Source organism: Strix aluco, chromosome Z (assembly GCF_031877795.1).
Source record: "Strix aluco isolate bStrAlu1 chromosome Z, bStrAlu1.hap1, whole genome shotgun sequence".
Lineage (NCBI taxonomy): Eukaryota > Metazoa > Chordata > Aves > Strigiformes > Strigidae > Strix > Strix aluco.
In genome coordinates this window covers 17,854,036-17,881,885 of record NC_133971.1, presented here as the reverse complement: position 1 = coordinate 17,881,885, position 27,850 = coordinate 17,854,036, and the positions used below count along the sequence as shown (strand labels likewise).

Sequence of the window (27,850 nt, the reverse complement as noted above, 5' to 3'; positions counted from 1 at the left end):
CCCACACAGACAAATGAACCACCCTATGGTTTTCTGGTGTCATCTGGGGACTCTTGGATCTGCTTCTCTAACACCAGTAAAAATTTGGCAGTGCAGACAGAGAGGGGAAAGCTGGAGAAAGTTAAGGCAAGGAGGCCAAGGCATGGCCCAGTCTACCCCATCAGCCAGAAACCCACCCAGCCAGATGGGTAATTCAGATTAATGCTGCCAGACATAACTGAAAATACTTTATTTGACATCAATAGTAAAGTAGGAACATCGGATTATACATCCCTTGATATATAAATGATAAAAATGCAAAAGCAAAACCATCTACAGGAAACCCATAAGCAGTCCAGTATACAAGTAACATCCCAGGGAAAAGCTGCATGCCAGGACCCTCCCTCATCCTAACAAGCAACAGTAATCCCAAAGAAACCAAGCACTAGCGTTTCCTTTGCAGCTATTTGTTCTGGGTTTCAACTGTTACACATGGTATCACTTTGAGTGTTGCTACCACTACGGGAGAAGAAAAAAACACCACCCACCACAGGTCATGGCCAGAATCCATTTCTGTGCAACATGAGCATTTGTAGAAAAGCACCCCGAAAATCCCAGGGAGAGAAATTTCATGACCAGGTTGAGTCAAGAGCATTTTTGTGAGTTTGAGCAATACAGTTTACACAGGGACAATGAGATCTGGAAATCACGGGTCAGCACCGAAGCAACAGAAGGCAGTTTCATCTTTTACATGGCTTGTGGCTTTAGCAGAAGAGAAACTAAGCCGCAGTTTCTTGTACCGCTAGTCTCTCTGCTGAAAATGGTTTTCAGGTTTCCTGGTTTTCCAGTTTCCATTGCTCCCCTCTTTCAAGGCACATATATAGAGACCTTTGATTGCAACAGCCAGAAATAAGTGCTCAGACCACCTCCATGATATTCAATGATTTCAGCATACAGTGAAATGAGTTGTTACACTAACTTTTTTCTAATCTTTAGAGAATCCTAAGGCAAGGAAACCCCTCCGCCAAAACCAACCACTCAATTACAACAGGTAGCCCCCTTGCATAGCCTGTTCGCAGACAGACACCACTACAGCTGAAGGTTCTAACTCTTCAACTTACAGAAGGCTCAGCCCAAAACTTGAGGTGCTCTCTGCAGAGACCTGGGATTTTCAGTGGAGCCTCAATGAGTTTTGGTGCTGATTTGCCACCTGTGGGAGTGGGGCCCTGTTTCTAAGGCACCTTTGAAAAAATAAAAAATTAAGTCCTCGCCTGTGTCTCCATTACTGGTGCAGACTATAGCTACACTGATGTTTTACAGGTAGACATTTGACCTGACTTCTGTAACACATCCTCTTCTTGTACCCCCTTGTACCCAGCAAAAGCTGGAGCCTGACCTGACAAAAAGGAGTAATTTTTTTAAAATGCAATGATAAGCACAAGAGAGCAGCTCTTAAACACAGGTCTACTTCCTTGTGCTTTGCTCCTGCTCCACACAAGCCCACCTTTGCTCAGCTGCCAGCATGAAACAGCAAGTCTGGCCAGCAACAGCTTTGAAGCTAAGGGGGTGAACACTTTTTCAAAGTGAGACTGAAAAGGCAGCTGGTTGTCTCCCCAGTAATTAAAGTCTCTGTGCATACTTTGAGACACCTCTGGCCTACAAAGAAACACACTGTCCCCCAGCCCCTGCAGGATCCCACCCCTGCAGTGCAAGGGTTCAGCAAAACCTTCAGGTCTCAACACCAAAAAAAAAACACCAAAAAAAAAAAAAAGGAAAAAAAAAAAAGAGGCAGTGCTGAAGATGATCCCCAATACAACAAGCATCCCTGATTTTAACAGCCTTCAGCACAGGCCAAGGAAGTGCAAATTGCTGTGGTCAGAACTGGTGGCAAAGTACTCACCAGAAGGAATTCAGTTCTCAGTTCTGGCTGAGAGCTTTAAATCACTTAAACCAGCTCCAAGGATGTCAGCGCTTGAGGCTTTCATACCGTCACGGGAAGGAAAAGCAGGGTGTCTGTACAGGTGGTGCCCTGGTGCACTGACAAAAAGTAGTTCTCCAAAACATGCATGTTCCTCAAAGCCTGAGAAAATCAGAAGGGAGTTTCCCAATAGAGGACACACACTGCAACAGGCTTTAGGCAAAGAAAAATTGGTTGGATGTCAGCCCTGCTGTGAGTATCTCAGCACCGCAGGAGATTTCATGGACAAATAGCAGAGCAAATATAATACATGGCTTCTATATAATGACGCACATAAAAAGCCTACTAGTCTTAAGATAAAAGAGGCCTTGAATCATATCCTATTATGCTGCACCCTAGTTTAATCTAGTATTAAATATACTGCTTATAATATACAAATTACTTTTAAAAGTTATTAAAATGTTACAACAACAACAACAAAAGTAATAAGTGAATTCAAGTTTTATGCATGACCTTAGAACAAAAATTTTGTTTTTAGGAAGCTTCAGACAGTGTTTAAATAGTGTGGTAACTTTCAACCACTGTTAACAAGTGTCAGCAAATTTTATGGCCATAATTTCATCACACAATTAAATTAATTCGTCTTTATTTCAGTGAAAAAAACCCAAACCCACACCCCCCAAAAAACCCAGGTACTGTTGTGCTGAGGCAAAAAGTCACTATCACATCCAGAAGTAAAGTTATCTGAAGCCAGTGGTTTCTGCAGATGCCATCTGTGTAGCTCCCACCCTATGCAGAGAGCTCACTGGAAAGTTCTGGCAAGCTCTGGCTCAACTCACTCAAAGCCTCCTTTGAGACTAAAAGAAATAATTACATTCATTGAATCCAAACTTAGTTGTTCAACATTTGCTCTGCACACAGAGATGATGTTTGTTTTGGTCACTATGAGAAAAAAAATATATGATATTGTCTCCATTAAAGAAAACATCGAATCCAAAGGATAAACTTGTAAAATTTTAGCAGCATTTTACAGTCCTTCATAAAGTAAAACCAGGAATTAATTAAAAGGAATGTTTTCATCCACCTCATTTAAAATACCAAATATAATGGGCAGTAATTGCTGATGCATCACAGTTGTAATCAGCAAAATTTGGGTCTAGCAATCAACTCAATGTGGGGAGCAATGCAGCAAATAGATCAGATTCAACATTTTCTGGCAAAGTAAATATTTACAACTCTTATGTACAGCTTCTGGACTTACAAAACAATGGAGAGCTAGAAGGTTGTGTAAAGTCAAGTCTGGAATTTAAAGAAAACCCGAAGAACAAAAGCACTTGTCCAACCAATTTGGAGAGCTTTGGCATGCCAAAAGAGGCCTTTTTTTTTTTTTTTTTTTTTTTCATTGCAACTGTTATAAAACCAGCAGATACAAAGCATCAGTGAGGCCAGATGTCCTGGGCAACGCAGGCAAGGTCTCTCTTGTGTCTGATGTTAGCTATTTGGTGAGCCAATGTCCACTGTGATCTTTGTATACAGAGGGTACTTGTCAGTTCTTAACACCTTGTAGGATAGTGTATTTAAGCCGTCAGAGCTCATTGTCTCCCTTGTGTGAGCAATTCGGTCAAACCTGCAGAAGGGGGGAAAAAAATCCACAAAGAAGGAAGGGCGGGGGAGGGGGGGGGGGGGGGGGGGGAAGAAAGAAAGAAAGAAAAAAAAAAGATGTTTAAACAACCCGAACACCACATGACATTTTTACAGCCTCTCAGGCAGCACCTCCGGTGTTTTAAGAAGAGTATCAGTACAGGTCCCATAAACTCCCAGATTTGGCCAGCCTGAGCAGTGGGCAAAGACATCCCTATAGGGTCAAATTTTAGCCAGGAAAACGCAGCCAAACTTTTAAATCACACAGGTCCTTTTCCAGCTCTGAGTTAAGAGTATAGGTTTTATATGCAAAAGACAAGCTGGAAACAATTGGTCAGAGCTTAATTTGCTGCGTTTAAGAACAAGGGGAAAAAAAAACCCTGAGAGTCATTCATGCCATAGAGAAATCTTGGCAAAAAGGTCTGTAATAAGGTAATAAACTGGTGAGGGAAAGGGGGCACCTTATAGTGCAGGGAACAGAGAGGTCAGCAAGGCAGCAGATGGCCGCAGGCTTTCTGCAATCGTGATTTTTGCATGCCAAAGAGAAAGCCAAGCAGCAAGGGTGGGAGGCACCCCTTGAATATGCTGCAGGACAGGGGAGACGCACCTCTCTGGGTTGGGTTCGTTCTTCCGGTCCCGGGAATGCCGAATCATTCTGCACTTGCCAATGACAGCATCCGGACGGGATATCCCCATGCCTTTGAACACCAGCCTGTAAAACGGAAATACATTAAACACTCATGACAGGTGGCAGATGTGGGATGTTCTGCCACACCTTCCACAAATAACCACTGGTGTTTTGGGGGGGTTGGCTTTTTTTTTTTTTTTTTTGAGGATGTCACTAGTGTGTTTGCAAACTTGCCAACACCAAAAGGGCGGAAAGCCAGTCCCTTTACACATGGGCACATCACCGTGGGGAAAAAAAAACACATCCCTCTACCAACACCAAGGATCTGCTAATTCACCGCACCCTCGACAGCTCCTCCAGCGCCCAAGCCTGCATCAACCTTGCTCCAGGCTGTAGACTGGAATTTGAATGGGAGGCATCTAACTTTTAACCTATCTGGAAATGAGCCATAAGAGCATTCATTTTTCAGGGTATGAAAGCTGCAGTGCTGGTGGAAACTGAAGCGAATGGTGGTGAAGCAGCATGGTGGGGACACATGATCAGAGCCACAGTGGCCCCAGCTGCAACCTACAAGGCGAGGGGCCGCTTGTCTTTCTTTATGTGCTCTCTGCAAGGTACCTGCAGTTCATGAACACAGATGCTGGAAAAGTACCTCATTTCTTCCTCTTTTTGCCTCCCTTTTAATTTCTATATAGCATCTTCTGCTCCTCAAAACCCGAGTGCCCTGAAAAGGAAGGACTACCACCTTGCTCTGAATGCCCTGCCCCACTGGAAGGTTGCCCCTTGCTTGGTTTATTAAACAGAAACGCTGAACCTCAGGAATGTACAAGCAGTTTTAGGAAGAAGAAAAGAGGTAGGAAAGCATAGAGAAAAGACCATGCAGAGTGGTTCTGCCATTTAGAAACACTGAAGAGGGTTCCCAAATCTGAGCTCCCCATGATGATTTCTCACAGCGACTGCCCCGGGGATGTGAATCCATAAGGTAGCACAACCCCAGGTCTGTGATCTGTGCCGGCCCTCAGTCAGGGGTGGTCCCAGCCTGCCCTGTGCAACACCCTCCTCCTCTCCTGCAGTTCTGAGCCTTGCTCGGCTGCCTTCCGGGCAGGAAGCAACAGCTCACAGTGTTATTTAGAGCCGCTTACAGTCTGACAAACAAAGCTCCACTACCAGGCTGCAGATCCAGGCAAGCCTCAGGCTGTGTTGGGCTAGATGGATCAAGGTCTTCTCCACCCCGCTGCATGCCCTGAATCCCCTTCCTTCGGCCAGTGCTGGGAGAGCCAGAAGCGCACTGCTCCAACCTGCGCACCAGCATGGATGCTTGCAAGACTGTGCAGCAAACGAGCTAAGAGTGTGTGGGGCAGGAGTGGAATTTTTCCAGCCAGACCCACTCCCCAGCACACCTTGAGAGCTGCAAAATGGGATGCCAGCACCCAGAAGGAACATGCTTTTGCTGAGCCAGCAGGTCACCCACGCACCACCTCTGTCCCCCACCCGAAGGAGAGGATCCGGTGGTTGGGGTGAAAAGGAACCCTGTGCCCCCCGCCCCACCCTAGGCAAAAGCAGCAGGTCTGTGCTCATCCCCACCCTGGAGGCACTCTGGGTGCCAAGGGGGGGTATTTATTTACCTGTTATAAATGTCATCATCTTCGCCACCCCAACCCCAGTAATTGTTTGGGAACCCGTTGATCTTTGTGAACTGCTCTTTGCTCAAGGCAGACACGCCTCCGAAATACTGATTGTAAGGCAACCTGGAAGGAGGGAGAAAAGGACATTGGAGGAGGAGAGGTACTAGCCAAGGAGCAGCCTGCCCACCCAACAAAGGCCTGCCACTGCCCTTTACTCAGCCCACGGCAAGCCAGCACCCACTGCAAGGTACCTCCCTGCAACAGGGAGCAGGACGTGTTTTGGTGCCCTGGACTCAGCCGAGGCAGGGGGAGTTGGTGGGCTCAGTCTCAAATGCAGCTGGGAAGTTATTTTGCAACTAGCAACAGCTGCAGCCTTTCACCAAGATGTACGCTGTCCTCAAAAGACAGGCTGGTGAGATGCACATCATCTTGCCAAAGGACAGGTGTGTGACATACATGCCCTGGGAGCAGCAAGAGCTCAGCAAGGCATCGGAGGTGCGTCAGAGCCTTCCCTTTCTGCAGCTCCACTGCTCGCCTCCATGCTCCCAGTGCCCCAAAGGAAAGCTCACAGCCCAAAACTGAGCCAGCAGCATGACCTTGCATGCACAAAGACAACCAGCTCCCACTTGAAACAGGGAATAACTCACCAGGGGATCGGAGACAGACAAAATTCAGACCCACAGCACAAGGAAAGGGCCCATGCAGGGATCACCAGGACCTACAGCAGACCTTGTCTCTGCTTCCACAAGCAGAAGAAACCCCTTGGGTCTGCATTTCTGCTCCAAGCTTCACCTAGCTGCAAGAAAAAACTGCAGCTGCTGCAGTGCCAGTGACAGTCCTGCTCCGAGCAGAGCTTGGGTCTGGACTGGAGACATCCAGGGGTCCTGCCACCAACATCACTACTGTATCTTTAGAACTACTGGCCACCATGGGGTCATGACTGGTTTTCACTTTATAGATGAGCTTTTAAGCTCCCCCTTGGGGATTTAGGACAGAAAAGAAAAAATTAAAAAAAAGGAAAAGCAAGACACATTTTTGTTTACAGCAGCTTACTGAACCCAGATGCATGCTGAAAGGCATTTAGGTTTGTGTTGCTCTCAGATACCAGTGCAGGGGTCCCTCAGTGGCCCAAAACTGAACAGCCAAAAATATTTCATTTTGCTCTTAAAATAGTGTCTGATGCGGTCTTTTTAAAGCTGCACATAATTCTCACTGTGTGAGTGTCTCACTTTTCAGACTGGGTGGAAACACTAGCTGTCTTCCAGCCTGAAACACAAGAAGGGATACATGGGCATCTGCAAAATGACGGGCTCTTAGTTTTTCCTCGCCCTACGTTTCACTTTCCAGAAGCTGTGAATTTTAATAAACTGCTCATCTGCGTTTCTCCCCCTTCCTCCCCTCCAGCCGATTCTGCTTGCAGCCACCCGCTCCCTGCAGGGATGCACACGCCAAAACAGGCTTTTGCCAGAGACATTTTCCCATGCTTTCAATGGTGGGTGGGGATGTCTAACGCTGTGCCTGGCCTGCTAGGCTAACGGCAATATTAGGAACAAAATGCCCCTCCAAAAGGCGTCTCACCGAAATCCAAATTTATCCATGGATACAGAGAGGTGCCGTGGCTGGCTGTAACATTTGTAGGTGTTCCTGTCATCCATTGGGATGAGGTCTACGTCACTAAACACAAAGCAATCATAGTCATACTCTTTCAAGGCCTCTGCGAATCCTATATTCAGCAGTTTAGCACGGTTAAATTCTTCTTCTCCATCCTAATTTAAAAACAAATAAAAACAGTTAAGTGACTTAAATTTAACAGTTGACATCAGCAGCTTCTTACCTGTTGCCAGATGCCGGTGTTGCTGCACTGGGCTGCTGTGTCTGTGATGGACTGAGCTTACGCCCAAGCACTACCCATGCAGCACCCATGGGACATCTGCAATGAGCTCCCCACCCAGACTGCCTCCCACAGGACAATGGCATCTGAGCCAGCTGCAAACCACAGGGGCAGCCGAAACGGCTTAGAAAAAGCTGGACCTGGCTCAGCTCCCCTCTCTTGGTGGGAGGCTCCAAGAGGGCAGGTTTGATGGTGAGCAGTCCCCCTGTCACACAGGCATGGTGGGATTTAATTTTGTGATAAAGTTAACAGACTGCCAGGACAAGCAGCTGGGGCTTCCTGGAGTAGCTGAGAAAAGCAAAGAAAGCTGAGCTCCTCTGGAAGAAGGAACCCTTGCTACAGAGAGAAACATTGGTGGTGCTTTAGCTTACAGCCAGGACAAGGACCACAGACCACAACCTTTCTGTGGTCAGGATTACAGCACCCTCTTCCTAAGCTCTGCCACAACATGGCTGCAGGACTGTGGTGTGGCCTCTGCTGAGCAGCACACGTGAGCACGTGCCAGACCCGATTTGCAAGGCATGGAGTGGCACCAGGAGCTAAGGTCTGCTGCTTGCTCCTGCTCCCGTGCCAAGCCCTGGGCAGTCGTGCATGCACGGGAGCAGAATGCTCCCCAGGCCATGGCAAGGGTGCTGCTGCTTCGGCACGTGGCTGTCACACACAGTCTTGGTTATGGATGGCAGCCCAGTGCGAGCTGCTTCCTGCAAGGGCTATGGCTCCCGTCCTGGAGGCCACCATCTGCTGCAGCACACAGCCCCTTCTTTGCTGCTCCTCTGCCAGCCAGAGAATGGCATGACCCACCATCCATCCCAGGGGACTCGCTGGGAAAAAATAAATCAGGAGGACTGTCACTGTGATGGGAAGGACCTGAAAAGAGCTGACATGGCAGCAGGGCATGTTTATCCCAGGCCAAGTGCAGTTAATGAAATGACCTGCAGAGAACTGGGCAGGAAAATCTTTGCTCTCCTCCCTGCACAACAACATACCCCAGGAGAATCAGTTCGGCCTCTCTCAGGTAGAAACATTTCAAAAGCACATGTGGCTTTGAGCACAAGTACAGGCTTGCAAATTGCTTGAGTACTTTCAAAGAAGAATAGGATCATACCCACAAACCCAAGAATACTGGTGGCTTGAGAGAAGGATTTTCAATCCAGGACCCAACTTTGCAGCAGCAGCTTCAAACCCAAACCCTGTGCAGGGGAACAGAGCAGGCAGAAGGGAACTCACAGGGCATTGTTGAAGGAGGCTCAAGTTTTTTGCTAGCCTGGAAACCAAGACTGCCAAATACTTTCTCTTCTGCTACATCCCACCTTTCCCCCTCCACACCCTCTGAGTAATGTCAAGCCAAAGGACTCCCACACCGTGCAAGCCATCCCCCCACCCTGTGGTATTCACACCCCACGTGGAAGGCGAATCAAGGATGGATAAAATATTGTGCCCAAGGAGCAGCAGCTTAAAACATCACCTCCTCCCAAATGGCTCTGCCTGGTTAATAAATGATCAGTTTGGAAACTGTTTAATCCAGACTGGTTAATGGACCTGCAGCTGGAGAGCCAATGCAAGTTCTTGAAACAGCCACAAATACCTTTCAAATGAAGGTTCTAACATGCAAGTGTCAAACCAAGGTTTTCAAAGGCATTCATCACCTGCCTCCGGCATAAATGACTTCACAGGGAGGAGTGAGCTTTAGTGGAGGAGGATCTGAGCAAATTCTCAGCATCCTCACCCGAAACAAAAGGGTTCACGCAATAACTAAGGTGGTGGGAAGATGATCACCATCATGGATAAGCAAGAGGAGTGAAAACTTGAGTGCAGAAAATGAAGGCAAGTCAAACAAAGAGGCTAGGGAGAGGGAGCAGCTGAGGCTGTGGGATCAGAGGGTTTTCTTCCCCCAGCAAATGGGGCTGCCCAGCCCCTGCTGCCAAATACTCCTCAGGTCCCATGGCACCAAACCCAGGCCTGGCTCCATAGTCCCAAGGGGGACTTTTTCCAGTGCTGGTGCAATATGCTCACACCTCAAAGCACCTGCTGGGTCCAGTCTAGAAGAATGTCCTCATTTCACACCCTTTGGCTGCTCTTTTCATAATGAAATTTAAAGGCAATGGGCACTCCACACTGATTTTGTTACCAGCGGAGTCTCAGCCATAATTAATCAACACCACAGGTAGCCTCTAACTCCTCTGCGTGACACTTAGGGATTAACAATGCTACAAGGAGCTGTGTTTTTAAAACTCTCCCTGAAAAACCCTGAAGTACAGTGCCATGATCAGACCAAGAGCGTGCAGGACCCATTCTGCTGCCTCACCCACCAGAACCCATCAGAGCCCACGCTGGGGCCCCATGCATGGAGAGGGAACTGACACATGGCAAACACTTCACATGGGCATTGCTGCTCTCCTCCCAAATGGCCACACACCTTCACACTGTGGGATCCAAAAGGCTTGGGGTGGGGGGAAAATCACAACCAAAAAAATAGAACAAAACACCCTCTCCAAGCCATTTTTAGTAACTTTACAGTGAGCAGGTAGCTCATGCAGCAAACCTTGCCACGTTGTTATCAAATTATGTCTCCTTTGAGGGCAAGAGGCTGGTTTTCTGTCCCAGGAGGTATGCAGAGCTTTACAGTGTATACTGGAGCAAAAAAAGACTGACAAGAGGTTTTGCTTTTTGCAGAAAGCTGTTTCTTTACCTGAGGCAATGTGAAAGCACTGGCATGCTTGCAGTACCCGAAATTCAAATCTCTCAAAACTCAGAAACATGCTGCAGGCTTCCATCTTTGACTGATCCCCAACTTTTTGAAAGAAAGAAAGAAAAAAAAAAAGTAGAGTTGGGAAATCTCCCTTCTGTGCTGCTGTCCCTTCCAGGTCAGCACAGGGCATAGTACTACAGGCGACCCAAGAGAGAGCAGGTAAAGTAGAATTGAAGAAACCTCCAGCCCTTGCCTCTCCTTGGCAGCTCCTCATCCCATGGAGGCTCCCTGTTACTTGTTAGAAGGAAATGGATCAGTTTGGACTTGCTTGGACAGAGGAGCATCATCCTGAAGAGCTAGGCAGTGCACAGGGGACTGCTGCTTTGACAATGCAGCCAAGCTCAAGACAAAGCCTCCACGCTTATTTCCTAGGCTTTCAACAAGAAAAGATGTAGTCCAAGCACATTTTTGCTATTTTTTTCTTTCCTGACAATTTTTCCCCCACTGTGTTCTCATCCTGAAACTTAGCCCATGTTGGAGTTCAGTGCTGGTGACCAGCACCTGTTTCTGCCTGCTGATTTTACTCAGCCTGTCTCTCCCAGCACATCCAAGTCCATCCCCATTCCCTGGTCCGTGACAGACTACTGGCTGAAGGGGGACAACCTGCTGCCTCAGACCTGCAGGGTCTGGCACGGACTCCTTCTCATACGTGGAGATGATCAGTCCGAGCAAGAGAACATCCAGGCTTTTTTACTTCCCATCCCTTACCTTTGCTGAATCTGGTTTGTTTAGCCAGACCTACCAAGGGATGCTACCTTTTTTTAGTAACAGACAGACAAAATGGAGGTTTTTGGAACTGTCACTCAAGCTAAAGGGCTTGCAAACCAGCAAGAAGCCATCTGTCCCAATTTTGTCCTGCCTCCTACTTTCATGTAGGAAGCAGTACTGTGATTCTTTCTGCAGACAGCACACCCATGGCTACATCTCTGTCACCTGGATCCTAAACTCACTGGGTCTCAGGGAGGTAATGGTGAGAATATGTGTTTCTGGTCAGCTAGGAAGGAACCATCACCTCCAATGGGAGGTTGCTAGTGAAGTCAAGGATCCCCCAAGACAGCCTGAACCACACACACAACTTCTATGTGAAAGTCCATGCTCCAGTTGACTTGAGCAGGTAGAAACAGATTTCCAGAGCCTAACAGAGACACCAGGAGACACTCTACTGTTTCTCTGTCAGAGGGGGTTTTGAGGCCTCAGCACCATTACATTGGGTAGCAGGAGAGAGCAGCCACAGGGGAAACTTGCCTCCTCCATCACTGCAAGGTTAAGCAGGAGCCAAGCACAATTCCCTCCTTTACCCACATACCTGAGGGTACTGATACCCTCTGCAAAATAACATGAATAAGTGCAATGCCCCAACCACTCTGCACTTTCTCACACACACACACACACACTCTCCAGAAAACTGCCTACTGAGGACACTGCAGGTTACACCAAGGGCCAGTGGAAAATGGTAGAACAGTTGCACGGTTTTCAGGGAATTTGCTAAGCCTCCCCTTTCCCAAACATCAGTCAGTCTGGCTGCATAGGCATTCGCACAGGCTGAACTGCAGTGAGAAAACTGATTTCTAGACTTGAATGTCCAGACAGCAATGGCTGAAGAAGCCAGGGAGCATGTGGGTAACAGCGGGAGCAAATGGGGCTGAGGGAGACGCCACAAATCCACCGCTGCCTTCTCATTTGCTGAAGTCAAGCTTGCACAGCATTGAATGGGAGCTACAATGTGCCCAGCCACGTGGCCTCATCTCAGATTTATCTGAAAGATCCTACAACTGCTACTCCACATGTGAGGTTTGGGTTTCGCTGTGGGTGGAGTGTGGAAGGTGAAGCATAATGCCTATTTTCCACTGGCTCCTGTTACACACCAGACATTTTACAAACATCATCCCCCTGACTTCAGCCAAGTCCTACTGAGGCATTCAGGCATGCAAGAGCAGCATGGTGGAGACACAACGGACTCGTGACGGAAACACATTGCGCTGAAAGGAAGAAGTTTGACATTACCAGTGCAGCAGTAGCAGGGCTCAGCGCTCCTCTTTCTTTCTATGAGATGCAGAGCACAGAAGAGCACGTAGGCAGCGTGTAAGAACCAGATCACACAGTAATTCTCCTTGCTTCAGTGATTGCTTTGATATAGACAGGATTAACAAGTAAAGGTAATATTTCCCCACTAGAAGGAAAAATAAAATAAAGAAGAGGGCAGATGCAAAGGGAAGGACAGACAAGAAAAAGAGAAAAGCAATTGTCAAGACAGCAAAGAAATAAGACCGTATTCTTACTGTACTTCTGGCAGAATTAATACATTTTCTGCAACTCTCTCTACTCAGTGTTCCCACTCACCCTTGAGAGATGCATCCAGTGGGTTTACTACCATTGACCACTCTGTGTCTTCCAGACACAGCTTGTTAGAGTCACGCAGAAGGAGTATGTTTATTTTACAAGTCAAGTAGTTTTACTTGCTAACCTACATTTGACTGCTGGATGTGTCCAGGACATATATACCCTGTGTACTGCATGTCACTCCTGCTCCAACTTTGCTCAAGAGATGCATCTGAAAAAAACCACCTGCTTCAATAATTTTTGCGAGGGTTAACTTCAGAGCACACAGATAGCCAGCCCCACACCCCTAGCGCTGGAGGACAGAACCAGAAAAGAGGAGGAGCCAGCAACGCAGGGCAATGCAAGCCAGCATGCACCATTGCAGCAGCAGCAGGAACTCCAACCAGGCTTCGGACACTGCCCGCCTTTATGAATGCTGGTGCAGCTCCATGTGACGGGGCCCCTCGCTTTCCTTACCCTTGAACATCACTGATGGGGAAATATCAGCACTGCCAGCTCTTTACAATGGAGACAGCCACTCACCCATGAGCGGTGCCCCCAGAACATGGGCAGGCAGCTTTCCCTGGTCCTCTGCAGAGCCAACCGGTGAGCTATGCCTGGCCAGGAAAGCAGCAGCTCCTGCCGCAGGACCACTGCTGGAAGCCACATTGCACCCTTGCTTCCAAGCTGCACTCAGAAAAGGGAGGCATGCTGCCCTCCTACCTTCACCCACCTGCATCCCAGTGACCAGTGGGGACCATGGCTCAAGCAAACTTGTGGCACCAGTAACTTGCACAGGCAAATGCCGCACATGCAGGGAAATGCAGTCTGAAGGACAAAGGGCTAGGGCTAGCCCCACGTTGCTGGACTGCAGAGGCACCAGCTGTTCTTAGCATTACACAGGAAGGGTATCCTTACAGGGCTTAATTTTAGGGCACAGGCTGCCAGTCCGCATGCTGCGGAAACGCCTTGTGCCCTCAGCAACATGGCCACCAGGCCACGAGCACAGTTGGCCGCAGACACCAGAGCATCTTGGCTGTTGTGCTGGGGAGCTACTGCTAATTTGCCACAAATCACTTTTGCTGAGATCGCTGGCACCCTGGAAATGAGCAAAGCAAGAGAAATAGTAGTAACAGAGTACTGATTTTCTCTCTAGAAAAAGGTCTCCCCTTACTTTCAATTCTGTGAAGAAATTTATCTCTTGGGAGACCGTTTTAAATATTCATGGTGTTTGATATGCCCAAACACATCAGCTGATCTGCAAATTTAAGGTGGTACATTTAAAGCAGCATGTTATTTAATCTCAGTTTTCACAGAGCTGAGAAAACAGGATATAAATGTATATTCAAGAGAGAAACTGCACTGTGAGATTGTCTAGCTGCTGGTCTCTGCTGGGTCTCTCAGAACTGCATCTGCCCTTTCACGCTGCAGCCCATGCAGATGCCTACACATTTTAAGCTTTTCCAAGTGTGAACAACACTCACTTATTTAACCACCATTATGTTATTAAGACAGCTTGTTTGGAATGAAACATGCCTTTTTTTTTTTTTTTAAAAGACAGATCTAAGGCCATTGGGTATTAAGAAAAAAAAAAAAACCCACACCCCCCCCCATCACTACTTGTTTCTTTTCTGTTCTATTCACCTTAAGAGAGTAACTCACCTGCTCCACTGCCACAGCTTTGCTTTCTCTGTCCTGACACTTTGTGCACTATTACTAACATGAACAGAAGTTGCTTGAGAAATAAGTGAAATCCTGTGGCTTCATGGCACACTCAATGCCAGGTTAGCCATTAACACTACCTTGTAACCTTAAAGATCTCCATATACAATTCCTGCAGCCATTGGGGAAAAAGGAACATTTGGAAAGAGATATTAGATTGGGTTGTCCTATTAGGGATTTCTTCCCTCCTCACCAAGTGATTTCTTTAAGCAGAAGCTCTTTAGAGTGAATTGTGCTTGTCCACAAGAGGGGACCCTTAGGTTTTCCATCAAAATCATCAAAGCAAAATTGCTCATGTTCATTTTCACTTTTTTTTGGTGCTACAGCCCTTTTTTTTTTTTTTTTTTTTTTTTTTTAAAGAAGCAACCTTATCCCTGCCTCCCAGCCCACTGCTGTTCAGGATAAAGCAACCACTCCTCTGTTTTAGGGAGCACAGGCACCATTATGAGAGCGGTATAAAGCCCTGTGTCATTAGCATCTTACCTGGTTGATAACATATACTCCATAATCTAGTTGCTGTCTTTGGAGAATTGGGTGCAGGTAATAGAGCCAGTACTTCAGATGCTCCTCTCTGTTCCTGAACGGTATGATTATTGCTACTTTCTGAAGTGCTATGCAGTCCTTTGGAGCAAAACGACCTCCTGCTTTGACCTCTGGGTTGATTCTCGCCACTTCTTCCAGGTTCACAGGCTGGGAAAACTCCACACGTAGTGCACCAACTGGAAGAGCGGCACAGCACAAAGTAAGTTAGCATACGCAATCTATTTCTTTAAGCACACATCCTTTACGCACATTTGCTTTTTGTTTTGTTTTTTAAAAAGAAATGTTTGGAGCCAAATAAAATCCCAGAGGTGCATGAAGCTGTTGAAGCTTGGATCAGCCATACCCAAAGCAACTGCACAACACCATTCAGCAAACGCTGTAGCCTCTTGGTATCAGACCCCAACTAAGTGGCTGACATGAAATGAGTCTTGAAAATCCTCCTATCTGCGTGGCAACCCAAGAGCTGTGCTCCCACTGGCACATGAGCTATGAAACCAGACTAGAGAATAGTGTTGCCCTCTGTGCTCCCACCCACCTCGCACAGCGTGAGTTGCGCACTTAAAAAATAGTCTTGGTCTCCTAATTACTTACACCAAGGCTAACCACGTGCAAAGTGAACAACACCCCCTTTCTTGTTTTTTCTTCTTCTTACAGATACTTTCTGTGTTTTTCAGGCATCCCCATTATTTATTAGAAGTCTTGTATTAAAACAGCAAAAAAAAAAAACCCATCCAGATTTGCATGCAGGTTGGCAATTCCTGCGCATGGTTTCAACAGTGGCAGGTTCTGAAACTGCCAAAATAATCTGTGCCAAAGCTGGTGTGTAAAACTGAGAAGCCCCCCTGGCAGCACGGAGAAGACAGCAGTCTCTGAGCTGCTCAAGGCCAAGCTCAGGGAGAGAGGGCAACGACAACCCCAGGCACTGGTAGCGGTGATGAGGCCTACTTTGCAAGACACCAGCTCATGCCTCTGTGTGACTCCTCTCTGCTTGCCATGCCGGCTCCCTTACCTTACAGCTGTAGGTGAGTCCTGGGCTGAACACAGCACCGCTGACCACAGCCTTTTTGTGGATGCCCTCTTTTAACATCCATGCTGGCCCTCTTGCAGTATTTGCGTCCAGGTGCTCGAGCCCTGACGAACAGCCTGCTACAAAAACTTAACGAGCGCAGTAGCTGCCTGCAGCTCTTGCTGCCATGTTCTGCTCCCAGCAATGGTCGCACATGTGTCTCGGAGCTACTGTCTCCTCTTTGCATTTGCTGAAGAAATCCCCAGGCCCATCGGATGGCACACAACAGCATGGACATGCCAATGGTGGGCACGCTGCACGTACGGAGCCCCTTGAGAAGGGTTGCAAGTGATTTTTAGAGCTCTAAAAAGACACAATGAACCTTGTGCATATCCCAGCAAGGTACTACTAAAAAAGCAGAAATAATGCTCCTGGCTCATGGCTCATTTGCTGGTTATTTAGCTAGAAGAAGCTACTTTAGTTTGGTTGTGCTGCTCCACAAACCTGTGCTCACTCAGGCTGGAGATGGCAAGAAGGAGACCAGCCAAACAGGCAGAGGTGCTCAGTGTACTGCCAGAGGCAGTGAGGAAGCTTTGCTGCCTGATTCACTGCCTGCATGGCACAAGACAAAACCTTGCAGAAACCGGCATCACAGTCAAGATGCAAAGGAATCTGCGTTTTGCACACATTAAATGGACAAGTTTGCATGTTCTCCTCTCACACAAGGAGAAGGCAGCCATTTCTCAGACTCCAGGCACTGGGATCAGTCTGCCCATGCTCTCAGCACTCCCACGGTTCCCAGCTGCATCCCAGACGTGTCTGCCCAGATCCACACCCTCTCCGCCCCACAGTGCAAGCTGGGTCCTGCAGATGCCTGCCCTGTGGCTGCACGGCCAGGGCTAAAGCCTCTCGGGTCGAAAAGTGGCTTGCAGGGAGAGCTCAGAGGGCACTCAGCAGCGAGAGGAAGAAGCAATAATGGGAGGAACTGGGACAGGAAGGAACATCCAGTGGCGTGACCGGGACTGGGGCTTGGTGGGGGTCAGGTTCAGGGGCCCGGCACAGCTGTCCCCATGCCAGCGGGACAGGCAGGGGGGCAGATGCCTGAGCAGTGAGGCCAGTGGGGGCAGGAAGGGGAAAGAGTGCATCGTTTCCTCTGAATTTGGGTACCACTGTCATTGGTGGTGGGTGCTCTCTCAGAACAGTCCTGGCCTGAACCCACCTCCATGCCTGCATCCCCCTGCCCACCACTCTGTCCCCCAGTGTCACCCCCATTAGGAGACCGGCACTCACAGTAAGGATGATGCTACACTTCTGTGTGTTTAAAACAGCAAAGGGCATTGCACTGGGCATAGTTCACCTAACCATGGTCAGCAAATGGGATTATGCCAGGCATCTGTGCCCAGGGATGCCATTTTCCTGCCTTTCTCGCTCCCCACCGCCAGTAGCGGGACCAACCTGGTGGGAGGAAGCAGTGGGGCGGAAGCAGCACATCCTTCATGGGGCCCTGCCAGCACAGCCGCTCTCAGGCACCGGGCGGCTGCCGTCCCACCAAGCAAGCCCCTTCCTGCTGGTGCAGGCTGTGCTCTCTGCTCCCAGTTGCTGCTACTGAGAAACAACGTCAAGCACCATCAGGCCAGGGGATGCTTTCTGGTTTAACAAACAAAGGCTCTTTTAATGTCTCGCACTCACTCGCACAGCGCACAGCGTAAGGGAGGAGGAAATGAAAGTTTGCCATTTAGGCGAATTTACAGGGGAAATCTGCCTCTGGCGGCTTCTGAGCTCCAGCTGGGCAAGGACAGCCACAAGTGTTTGGACACTGCAAGCAAGGCTTTTTGCAGGCTGGCACCCATCAGACCCCAAGGCCAAAATAGGACTGCTCATCCTGCCAGCACTTGCTCTTGTTTGTCTTCAGGAGGCTGGAATATCAGCAAGGAAAAGATGGGAGAGGAAAACACATTCATGATAAAAACCATTTGCGGAAGACAGAGATTTAACAGCTTCAGAGTCTTGAAGGACACTAGTGAGAAACTATCTGTACTGCTCCGACCTCCAGTTAATCAAATCAGTTAAAGGCAGCACACATTCTTGCAAATGCTGCCCAGAGGGATGCAGCCAACATGAGGGTCAGTGAGGAGGTACCCCAGGCACCAGCGCCATACATGTACAACAAGGCAGTCCCTTCTGAGACAAGCGTGACGCAAATCATGCAGTTAATACACTCACTGGTGTCAGTAAGAATACAAAAACGTAACAAACCTGAATAGGCTGTTTTAAAATACAGAACGGCTAAAACAAACTAGGCCTCATAAAGCCATGTGGCTGACAAAAGGCAACAGCAACATACCACTGGCTGCAAATCAATGCTTTCAGTTCACTTCCCAAGCAGGGCAGGGCTAAAGCCAGATCTGCAAACACAGGCTTTCCAACCGGTGACCAGAGTCACGGTTCCAGTTGCTAACTTTAAATCCTTTTGACCAACATTTGACTACCTGGATAGTAAGCAGCCCCAAGGCCATAGTCTCCCAAGGATGCTGACTCAGGACATGATGTGCTGATGCCAAGAAAGCGTGTGAAGTTTGTTGTGAGTGCTGTCCCACTGGCCAAAACTGTATCCCTATCTGTGTTTACTAGGTAAACTCTCCAGCCCGGTTCACTCCATCTCAATCTTTTCTGCTCTGTTCAATGTGACTGCCTGACATAGGAGCCACTGTATATTGAGCCCCTACTAAAAACAGACAGGCATGACAGAGCTATGTGGACTTGCAATTCTGACCACCCATCAGTCCCAGATTTGTAGGCAGACACTCCTTGGGTTCAGAGTTACAAAGCTCCAACAGAGCAGCTTCACGAGCCTTCACCATATGTTTTAGCAAAACAAAACCTCGGAAACACGAATAAGCAACTGCCGGAAGCTTGCAAAAGACACAAAAGCACGGCATCACATCCAAATACTTCAGAGATTGTAAAAGGAACTTTTAGCTGGCAGTGGTAGGGTAAGAGAGAGAGACACACACCAAAAAAAAAGCCAACCCCTGCCAGGCCCCATCTCTGACACTCAGAAGCACTTCTGCTCAAAGGGAAGGTGCACAGGAAAGGCCCTGTGCCAGCACAGATGCTCGTGGCCTGTCATGGAACACACAAACAGGAAGCAGCTTCTCACATAAAGCAAGAGGTGAGGCTTGCAAAAAGCCAGAGGCAGCACAGCACTCAAGCCTCAGAAACCCGGCCCACAGCCCTGGTGATCTTCTCACACTCCCCACTTCCCAACGGCCACACGGAGGCTGCCAGCATGCGTCCTCCCCAGCACTCATCCTGGTGACCCAAATGCACAAAAAGCCCAGAATCCACTCAGCCTGATGCTATAATTAATCTAGAGGCTGCTCCAGCCTCCCTGGGCCACAGATACTACAAGTGTTGGGAAAACTCAAGCAGCAAAGCCCCGCAGAGCTAAAACTGTACTCTTGCATGCCCAGGGCGCCTGCAAACAGGATGGTGCCACGCTCCATCCACGAAGGTACTAGCGGGTGATACAACACAGGGCAGCAGCCACAAAAGGCAGCCCCAGAGTTTCAGATGGGACAAGGAGGTGGGGGCAACTATTCCCCAGAAGGGTGGTGCAGCCCCAGTAGGAGGATATGGGAAGGAGGGCAGCTGGGCTCATGGGCAGGTTTGGAGAGGTGAACCAGCAGACTGAATCGCCCTCCCAAGCACTTCACTGGGAAAAATGGCAAAATTCACCTGCATCCTTTGAGCTGGGTGCAAATCTCAGGTATTTAACTTAGTGAGAATGAAAGCAAAAGCATGTAACATGGAAGTTTGAAAAAATGTCCCCCCAAACAGAGGAGAAAAGAACATTTCCATCGTCCTGGCTGAGAGCCGGGCACTGCTCTCTAGCCACCAAGCCATGTGCACACCCGCACTGCCATGCTCAGACAAACCTCATGTGAAAAGAAAGCTGGAAAAGAGAAGCAGAACTCGCTGAAAGGAAAAAAACAAAACAACCTCTCTTTGCAGGGACCCAGAAGGGAAGGGCTTGTCGGCTGCACCAAAGTCTGACTGGGAAAAACAAAACCAGCTCCACCCCAGAGAACTCGGGGGCAAGTCCCCCCACCGCAGGCTGTGGAGCAGGGGTCTCGCTCCAGCCCCCAGACCCACGTGGCAGCTCCAGGGCAGGCAGGTAGCTGCATCCCACGGCTCAGAAAAGCAAGCCTTTCCTATTAAAATCAGCTAAACTTCAGAGCTGTGCCAGCGCCTACGCAGGTGGCACCAGCCAGGCTTGAACTAGGGTTCAGCCCCATGGTGGGGGGATGGGATCAGTGGAAGGGACAGCCCCAGCACCCCTCACCCAGCTGGGTCTCCCAAGCAGCCCCCTGTCCTGGCATGTGACCCACTGGCCAAATCAGCCACGAGGATGCCTCTGTCTCCTTGCAAACTGGCTGGCAGCTGCTGCCCCTTGCTGCCTGCAGCCCTCATTCTCCCATAAGCGTCTGAAAAAAAACCCCAAAGAAATCCTTGAGTCTGGCTAGAAACATGCCAGTGAGGAAAAAAAAAAAGCCTTCCCAAGGACTGGGATACATTTTCTTCGTCTGGTCTACGCTAGTGAAACTGCATCCCCTTACAGATGTCAGCTATGCTGACACAAGGCTTGCATCTGCTACACCAGCACGTGCCCTGTCTTGGGCAAGCTCACATGGCATCTGGCATCGGCAACTGTGGACCCCAAAGGGAAACAGGCTGAAAAAAATGAGGATGCATCACACACACTGGCAACGCTGGGTCTGCATGATGGCAGGTTTGCACAATTAACTGAGCAACTACAGCCAGAGAAAAATTTCTTACTCCAACCCCAAATGCTGCCTGTTCCAACACAAGGTCTCACACTAGCACACAGTGTCTTTAAAAAAAAAAAAATTAAAAAGATTGCTTCCACAAGAAGGTAGTTTTGGGAGAGAAGCAAAGTCCTCATCAGTGGCTCAAATCCAGCGCATGCTCACTGAAGCAGCTTTGAACTGTCTCCCTTTGAGCCGGGCAATCTGCATGCGATTAGCCTTTCTCGCTGCCGCGGCGAAATTAAATTCCAGGCCCTCAAACAGCAAACCCAAAACAAACAAACAGGGAGGCCTGGATCAGAAAAAGGCTGAGCTGCCTCCCGCCATGAACCCCCCAGCCTGCCGCGGGATGGGATGGGCAGACAGGAGCTCTCCCAGGCTCAGCGGTATCCCAGGGCTGAGTGGCTCTGCCAGGGGCAGCCCCAAATCGCAAATCAGCCCCCAGATCCCTGCCCCATCCCATCCCGCCGGTGGCAGCTACACCTGGATCCCAGCGCTGCCCCGGGGGTGGGGCGCGCTCCCCAGATAGCGCGGGTGAGCGCTGGGCGCCAGGTGGAGCGGAGGTGAGTCTGTCTGGCCGAAACACAGCCAGGGCTTGTGCGCCCCCGAAAGCACGGGGTGCCGCCGGCAGCAGGGAACGTGGGAGGAGAGGACAGGAGCAGGGCATTGCATGCCTGGGGAAATGGCTGCTGAAACCCCACTGCCCCCGAGCGCACAGGTTTGCAGAAACCAGTCCCGTAAAGTCTTTACAGGGCTGTTTCCAGCTTCAGCAAGACACGTTTGCAGGTAAGTGCCCTCAAAGTGAGTCCAGTGACACCTCAGCCTGGGGACCGGCAGTAGGGGAGGTGACAAAAGCAGCCCTCTTTCAGACAAACATCTGCAGGGGCTTGGGGACTGCCCCGAGCTCCTGTAGTTCAGCTGCTGCCCGGAGGCAGCTGGAAAGGCTGTTTGCTGTGCCCCAGCATCACTGGGGCCACAGCCACCACCCGCCCGTCTGGAGGTGCTAATCCATGCCTGACTCAGCCACCACCTCTCCTTGCAGTCAGGGGCTCAAGGCATTGATTTGCACAACAGAAAACACTGTCCTGGTGGGAATGGGCTGAACAGTGAGACCTTCTCCAGCCCAGAGATACAGGGCAAGCTGGACACTGACACTGCTCCATCCACATCCCACCAAATCCCAGATCTTCTGCCCCACCACTGCAGCACTGCTGTGGACTGGCTGGCTCTGTCCACAAAACCTGTGCAACCAAAACCCCTCCTGCTCAGTGGAGAAGGGTGTGCAGGAGAGAGGAAGGGGAGCAGTAGCTGCAGGATGGTAGCTGGGGAGGAGGGTCCACCAGCGAGGAGAGTAAGTAAGCAGTGGAGTCTAGCAGCCCAGTGTCTTGGGCTTGCTCACGAGGCCACCAGAGCCAGAGCACCTCCCTGCTGAGGACTGTGCATCCCCAGCATGCTACCCTTTGTGGGAGAGGGGAGGCCCTCAACACAGCGACAAGGTCATCCATCTGCTGAGTGAAGTCAGGCTAAGGAGCCCCACTCCAGGGGAGGAAAGTCAAGAGCTTAACCAAATTCTCCATCCAAGTGCGGTTTGGGAAGCTGCAAGCATCTGTCTCTTTCCAAACACAAACTTGGCCCAATTTCCAAAGAAACTAGCTGTTGCCTCAGATCAACGCTGGCAGAGAAACAAGCACGTTATAAAACACTAGATGCACGAAATGGAAAACTTTCCTTTTCTCCCCAGCACCCCCGGTCTGTTGTGCCGTGCCCCTGAAACAGCTGCTCTCCAGGAAGTCACAGTATCTTTCCGAGTTAGTTTGCAAGCCCAATTAATAGTCCTTGGCCTTCACTTTGACCAGGCAAGGGGATGCTAGGGATGCTCTCGCCACAGAGGCTACTCCCTGCCTGTCAAGAGAGCCTGTGCTTCAGAGGTACGACGTGCTCCTGACCACACGGGTAGCTGTTGGCAGTATTGCCAGGATCGCACATCTGCTCCCTGCCAAACATCTTAAACATATTCTTTGGAGAAGTTTAACACAGTTTCTCAACCTCTCTTTTGAGGCCAAAAAAAAAAGCCTAACTTTGCGCAAACTGGTCCACGTGTTAGCTCCCCCTCCCCCAGCCCTCTCCATGCTCTTCTGAGTTTCTGTTTTACTTTTTTGAAAAAAGGTAGCAGAGGGACACAGCACAACCCCAGCTTGTGGCCATCAGCAAATAATGCCTGTAGCACTCGGATTGGGGGTGGGGAGAGGCCGGAGGGAGTAGATGTAGTGGGTGTATCAGAAAGGGTTGAATAAAAACAAAAAAAAAAAAGCAAAGCAGGTAACAGCAAGTTCAGATGAGAGGAGGAGGAGATGCTGCATGTAAAGCAAATGCTTTCTCCACCACTTGGTATCGTAAGGGATCCCACAGATTCAGAAGCCCCCAGCTTCTGGGGCAGAAACCCCCCACATGGACAAATGAGCCCATGACTGCAGGTGGGCAATGTGACAGGAACCAGACCAAACCTACCAAACCCCTCCAGCACGGTCACCACCAGAAGTCTTCTTAAAAAATGGTGTTTTCAGCACCTCTTAGATTTTTCACTCTCTTGCCTCAAATTACGCTCTGCTAGGAATCTGCCAGTGCTCAAGCATCCTCTATGCTGCCCATGTAATGTCCACATATACAGAAGCCTCAAACTAGTTTGTGAATTCACTGACCTCTCAAGCAGCACATAACCTTTAAGAACTAATGTAATACACGCACTAAGCATCACCACCAATTTGACAAGCTACCTCTGTCTCATCCAAACAAACCTCAAAGCATCAGAATACCCTCATCACTTATCTTCAGCATCTACAGTTTAGAGCGACTGCTTGCACTGACTACAGATGCATCAGAAGAGGTGCACTGAAGAGAAAGCCCATGCCATAGGTCCTCCCCGTCCAACCGAGCAATGCCTGCTCACTCATAAGCAGTCCAAAGGAGCTTCTTTCAGTCCTCGTTTTTTTAAACATGCCTTGCTAACAGTGGGAAGCATCAATTTCTACCCAGCACTCTGGCATCTCAAAGAAACGGTTGTTTTTCTTGAATGCCCGTGATCTCTCAGCAAATAGCCATTTGGAAACTGTTTTCCTTTTTAAACATTAGTGAAAATGAGTGCATCTCTAGTGGTTTGTGCTTTGGACAGTTCACCGGTTCATATATTAACCTAGATTTTTTTGCTTTGTCAATATCCCATTAATTATTAGGGTTTGGGGTTGTCAATTTTAAACTTGGGGATGAAAAGCTATTGAGCCAGACACCTTACTGCAACATGTTTAGAATACTTGGGTCATCTTTGCCATGAGATGCTCAAGGGGCTGAGGTAAGAACATATTTCTTCGGTCTGCCATCCCTTACCAGCCACACCTGGTATCTAAACGAGGGTCAAAATATGGCTAAGGAGACAGCTGTATTCTAGAGTAACCTCCATAAACAACACGTGCTCTCAGTCAGGCTGGACTTGAAAATGACATCCCTGAAATACTGATAAGCCTTTCCATGAGGTTTGTCTGGCACCAAAAGATAAGAGCTGCTTTAAGATGAGCTCTTTTGGAGAGGGATCTTACTACCAAAGAACATGTTCCTTTCCCCACTTCCTCCTAAAACCAGCAGACACATAAACTACCCCATCACCAAAACACAAAGACCTCATAGAAAAGGTAGTGCATTTTGACTGTTTCAAAAGCACTTAGGCCAACATATATACTACTTCTATAGAGCACTTTTTTTTTTTTTTAAAGCCAGTACTGTTCTACAGCTCCTAAAGAACACAACAGTTTGGGGAATGGACACCTGCAGGATATATCTGGATTTACTTGCTTTTGGACTTCTCAGAGGCTGAAATTTCACTGCAGCAAGCAGGCTCTGTTTCTCAATACCCCATTTAAGATACTCGTTGGTGCACAGCTCTAAACTGAAGCATAAATCCAAAATGCTTATATTACCTTGTATTACATAGCTGTTAAGGACTTTTAATTCAAAGTTGAATTATAGTATTATTTCTCCCGCCCCAATTTATACTTTTAAATTATAAATAATGGCAAGTGAACCATAAAAGCATTTTAAATTTGGCAGCTTCTTGTAAGACTAAACCTCATTCAGCTAATGCATTTGCTGCAGAGGCAGACAGCAGGCATGTAAACTACTCCAAGTATTGCTAGAAAGAAAACTCAGGGCCTCTGAAATGAGTACCTTGCTATTTGACCGTTCAAAAAGCTGGAGCAGCACGGTCACACATATCCTGCATGATTCATCACATGCTTCCCAACGCCAGCAGGGTGGGGAGAGAAAAAAAAAAAAAAAAAGGATGTGGTGCACTTCAATAAATTTAGGTTTACGCTGAGGGAACGGGGCAGTTGGAGCTACCTGTTCCCATCAGAGAACTTCTCCATGGCCTTGGGAAGGTGGGAATTACAGGAAAGTCCTTGCTGGTTCCTGCTTGTTATGTTTATACTGATGAGGAGCTTTGTGCAACAAATAAGAGGGTTTTTTTTAATTCTGGGTGGGTGAATTAAGTGTCAGAAATACCTGCGGAGTGTACACCTTTCCATCCCCCACACTAGCCTTAGAGATACATGAGATGATCAGGGCACATTCAGCTCTGACCAACATCTGAGGCACGACAGGATAGTTTTACAAATGCTGCTTGCTCCCAAAACCGGAAAAGAGCAGGAAAAAAATAAAATACCCATCAGGTTTCTCACCTACATGCTGGCTACAAACCTTGAAGCAGTGATGGTGCCAGCCTGCATCTGACAGCACCACCCCACAAGTTCTGAAGGTAACACAGCTAGAAACTATTTGCCTACTGCATTATAAAGAGCTACTTTCTACATGGCCCTGTAGCTCTCTGAACATCTGTAACCACTTCCAATAGCCTCACTTGGCCTTTGGCAGATTCAGCAAATTGTACCGAGAATGTTACAAAGACGGTAGACAATATTTTAATTGATCCTTCAGCAACTAATTCTGATAACGCTTTGAATCTTGGGGACACTAAGAGCATTTCTCTAAACCAGGCATTTCAAAAGCACATGACTCACTCCTGAGAGGATCAGGGTAAGTGGAGACCATTTAAAGCAAAGACATATTCATAAAGGGTTCCTACATCCACCCTGTAAGGATCGGCTTGCACAGCCACTTTCAACTTAAAGTGATTTAGGGGGAAAAAAGTGAAAGATATGAATCAAAAAGAACAACAAAAAGACACAGCACAGTTCCTTTTAGTGACCTCAAAACCACCTTCCTAAAAATAACAAACCAGTCATTTGTTACTCAGATGCATTGATCCATAAGCAGCTGACCAGCGAGCACGGAGAGAAACTATGAATTTCTGTGTTGGTTTCATAAATTGAAAACCACAGGTATCTTCTCGAAAGTCTCTTCCCTCGTTGTGATCTCCGGTAACAAAGGTGCCCGTGGTAACGTGGCACACTGATGAAGAAGGAGACGATCCCCAGGCTGCAGGAGCCAAATAGACCAGGTCACTATCAACTGGGATACCAGCAGGTCATGGTAACGAACTCTACCTGCACCATAGGAGGGTCTACTCAAGGAGCAGCAGCGACAAGCAGCAGGGTGGACGAGAGCCTTGTAAGGGGAGGAAAAAATCTGGAATTCACCTCGCCCCCACCGCTTGTGACAGAGTCGGTAGATCAAAACAGCTACAGGTGATCAATGCACAAATTAGACCACAGGCAGGCTGCAAACCCGACAACAGCCGGCCAGCCCCCCAGCACCCAAGCAGTCCTGGGAAAGGCCTGTGGGGAGCACACATCCAGTGCAGATAAAACACACGCCAGGCTGCCACGTATCAGGATACTGCATCACAGGACCAAATACGTGGGAAGCGCCGCTGGGATGCATAACAACCGCACTCATGACCCTGCCTCGCAGCGCTCTTTAAACCTACACCGCTCATCGAGCAGGTCCGCACACACAAAAGGCTGCGAGAGCCTCCACGGCACAAACCGCCCGTCCGATCCTTCCCGTGAGATTGCGCAAGAGCAGTATTCTGGGTAGAGTTCCCAGAGGAAATTACCCAACCTTTCCGGCAACCAGAAAGAAACCTAGCCGGACGGGGAGGGCGCGCTCCCCGACAGCGCCGGGGCTCCGGTCGCCGCCGCCTTCCTTGCGAGAGCATCCGCGCCTCGGTCCCCCCAAACACCGGCTCCCCGGGGATTCTCCCACAATCCCCCTCCGACGGGCGCTGCGAGGCTGCGCCGGCCGGCCGGCGGCACGCGTGGGCAGCCGCGCCGCTGTCACACCTGCGCCCGCCCCGCGGGGACAGACACCTACGAGGGGCACCGGGACCGCACGCTCGGCGGCGGGCACCCGGCGGCGGGCGCTGCCGTCGGGGCGAGGGCGGCGGCCGCCCGGGAACCCCCCCAACCCCGCGGAGCGGACGGCGGCGGGAACCCGGCGGGCGGCAGCAGGGGAGGAAGCGGAGCCCTCCCCCCACCCCCCGACGGGGCGGCACTCACCGAGCAGCGGGGAGGGCTCGGGGCAGGGGCCCGGCGGCGGCGGCGACGAGGCGGGCGGGGGCCGGGGCCGGGCGGCGGCGGGCGGCGGCGGCGGGCGGGAGAGCGGCAGCGAGAGGTTGGCGGGCGGCGGGCGGCGCGGCGGCGGCTCGGGGCTGCCCGGCGGCCCCAGGGCGCTGCCCGCCAGGTAGTAGAGCAGCGTGGCCGAAAGGTGGAGGGCGCAGAAGGCGACGAGGAGGCGGCAGGCCCGCTGCAGCGAGGTGCCGGGCAGCGACGGCTCCTTCATGCCGGTGCGCTGGCGGGGAGCGCCGCCCGCCCCGCGCCGCGCCGCCGACGGGGGACGGGGACGGGGCGGTGGCGGTGGCGGCTCCGCCCACCGGGGGGCGGCCCGGCGCCCCGCGCCCCGCCCGCAGCCGCCCGCCATTCGGGGGAGCACCCTCGGGCCCGCCCCGGCAACCCCCCTCCTCCCTCGGCATCCCGCCCCGGCATCCCGCCCC

The 27,850-nt window shown here is 49.7% G+C and overlaps 1 protein-coding gene across 2 annotated transcripts; it reads right to left on the bottom strand.

Moving 5' to 3' along the window:
• Nucleotides 1–214: 214 nt before the first annotated feature.
• On the bottom strand, nt 215–27,679 carry B4GALT1 (beta-1,4-galactosyltransferase 1). 2 transcript variants are annotated; one of them, XM_074813467.1, is made up of 6 exons: nt 27,357–27,675; nt 14,956–15,191; nt 7,370–7,557; nt 5,792–5,914; nt 4,146–4,250; nt 215–3,524 (listed from the first exon to the last, which is right to left on the bottom strand). In XM_074813467.1, exons 1-6 carry the CDS (start codon nt 27,637–27,639, stop codon nt 3,389–3,391), a joined length of 1,071 nt encoding a protein of 356 aa, XP_074669568.1. In that variant the 5' UTR covers nt 27,640–27,675; the 3' UTR covers nt 215–3,388. The 2 variants fall into 2 exon arrangements, with proteins under 2 accessions (XP_074669568.1, XP_074669569.1); XM_074813468.1 differs by lacking the exon at nt 5,792–5,914 and having other exon boundaries at nt 27,357–27,679.
• Between the last annotated feature and the right edge of the window lie 171 nt (nt 27,680–27,850).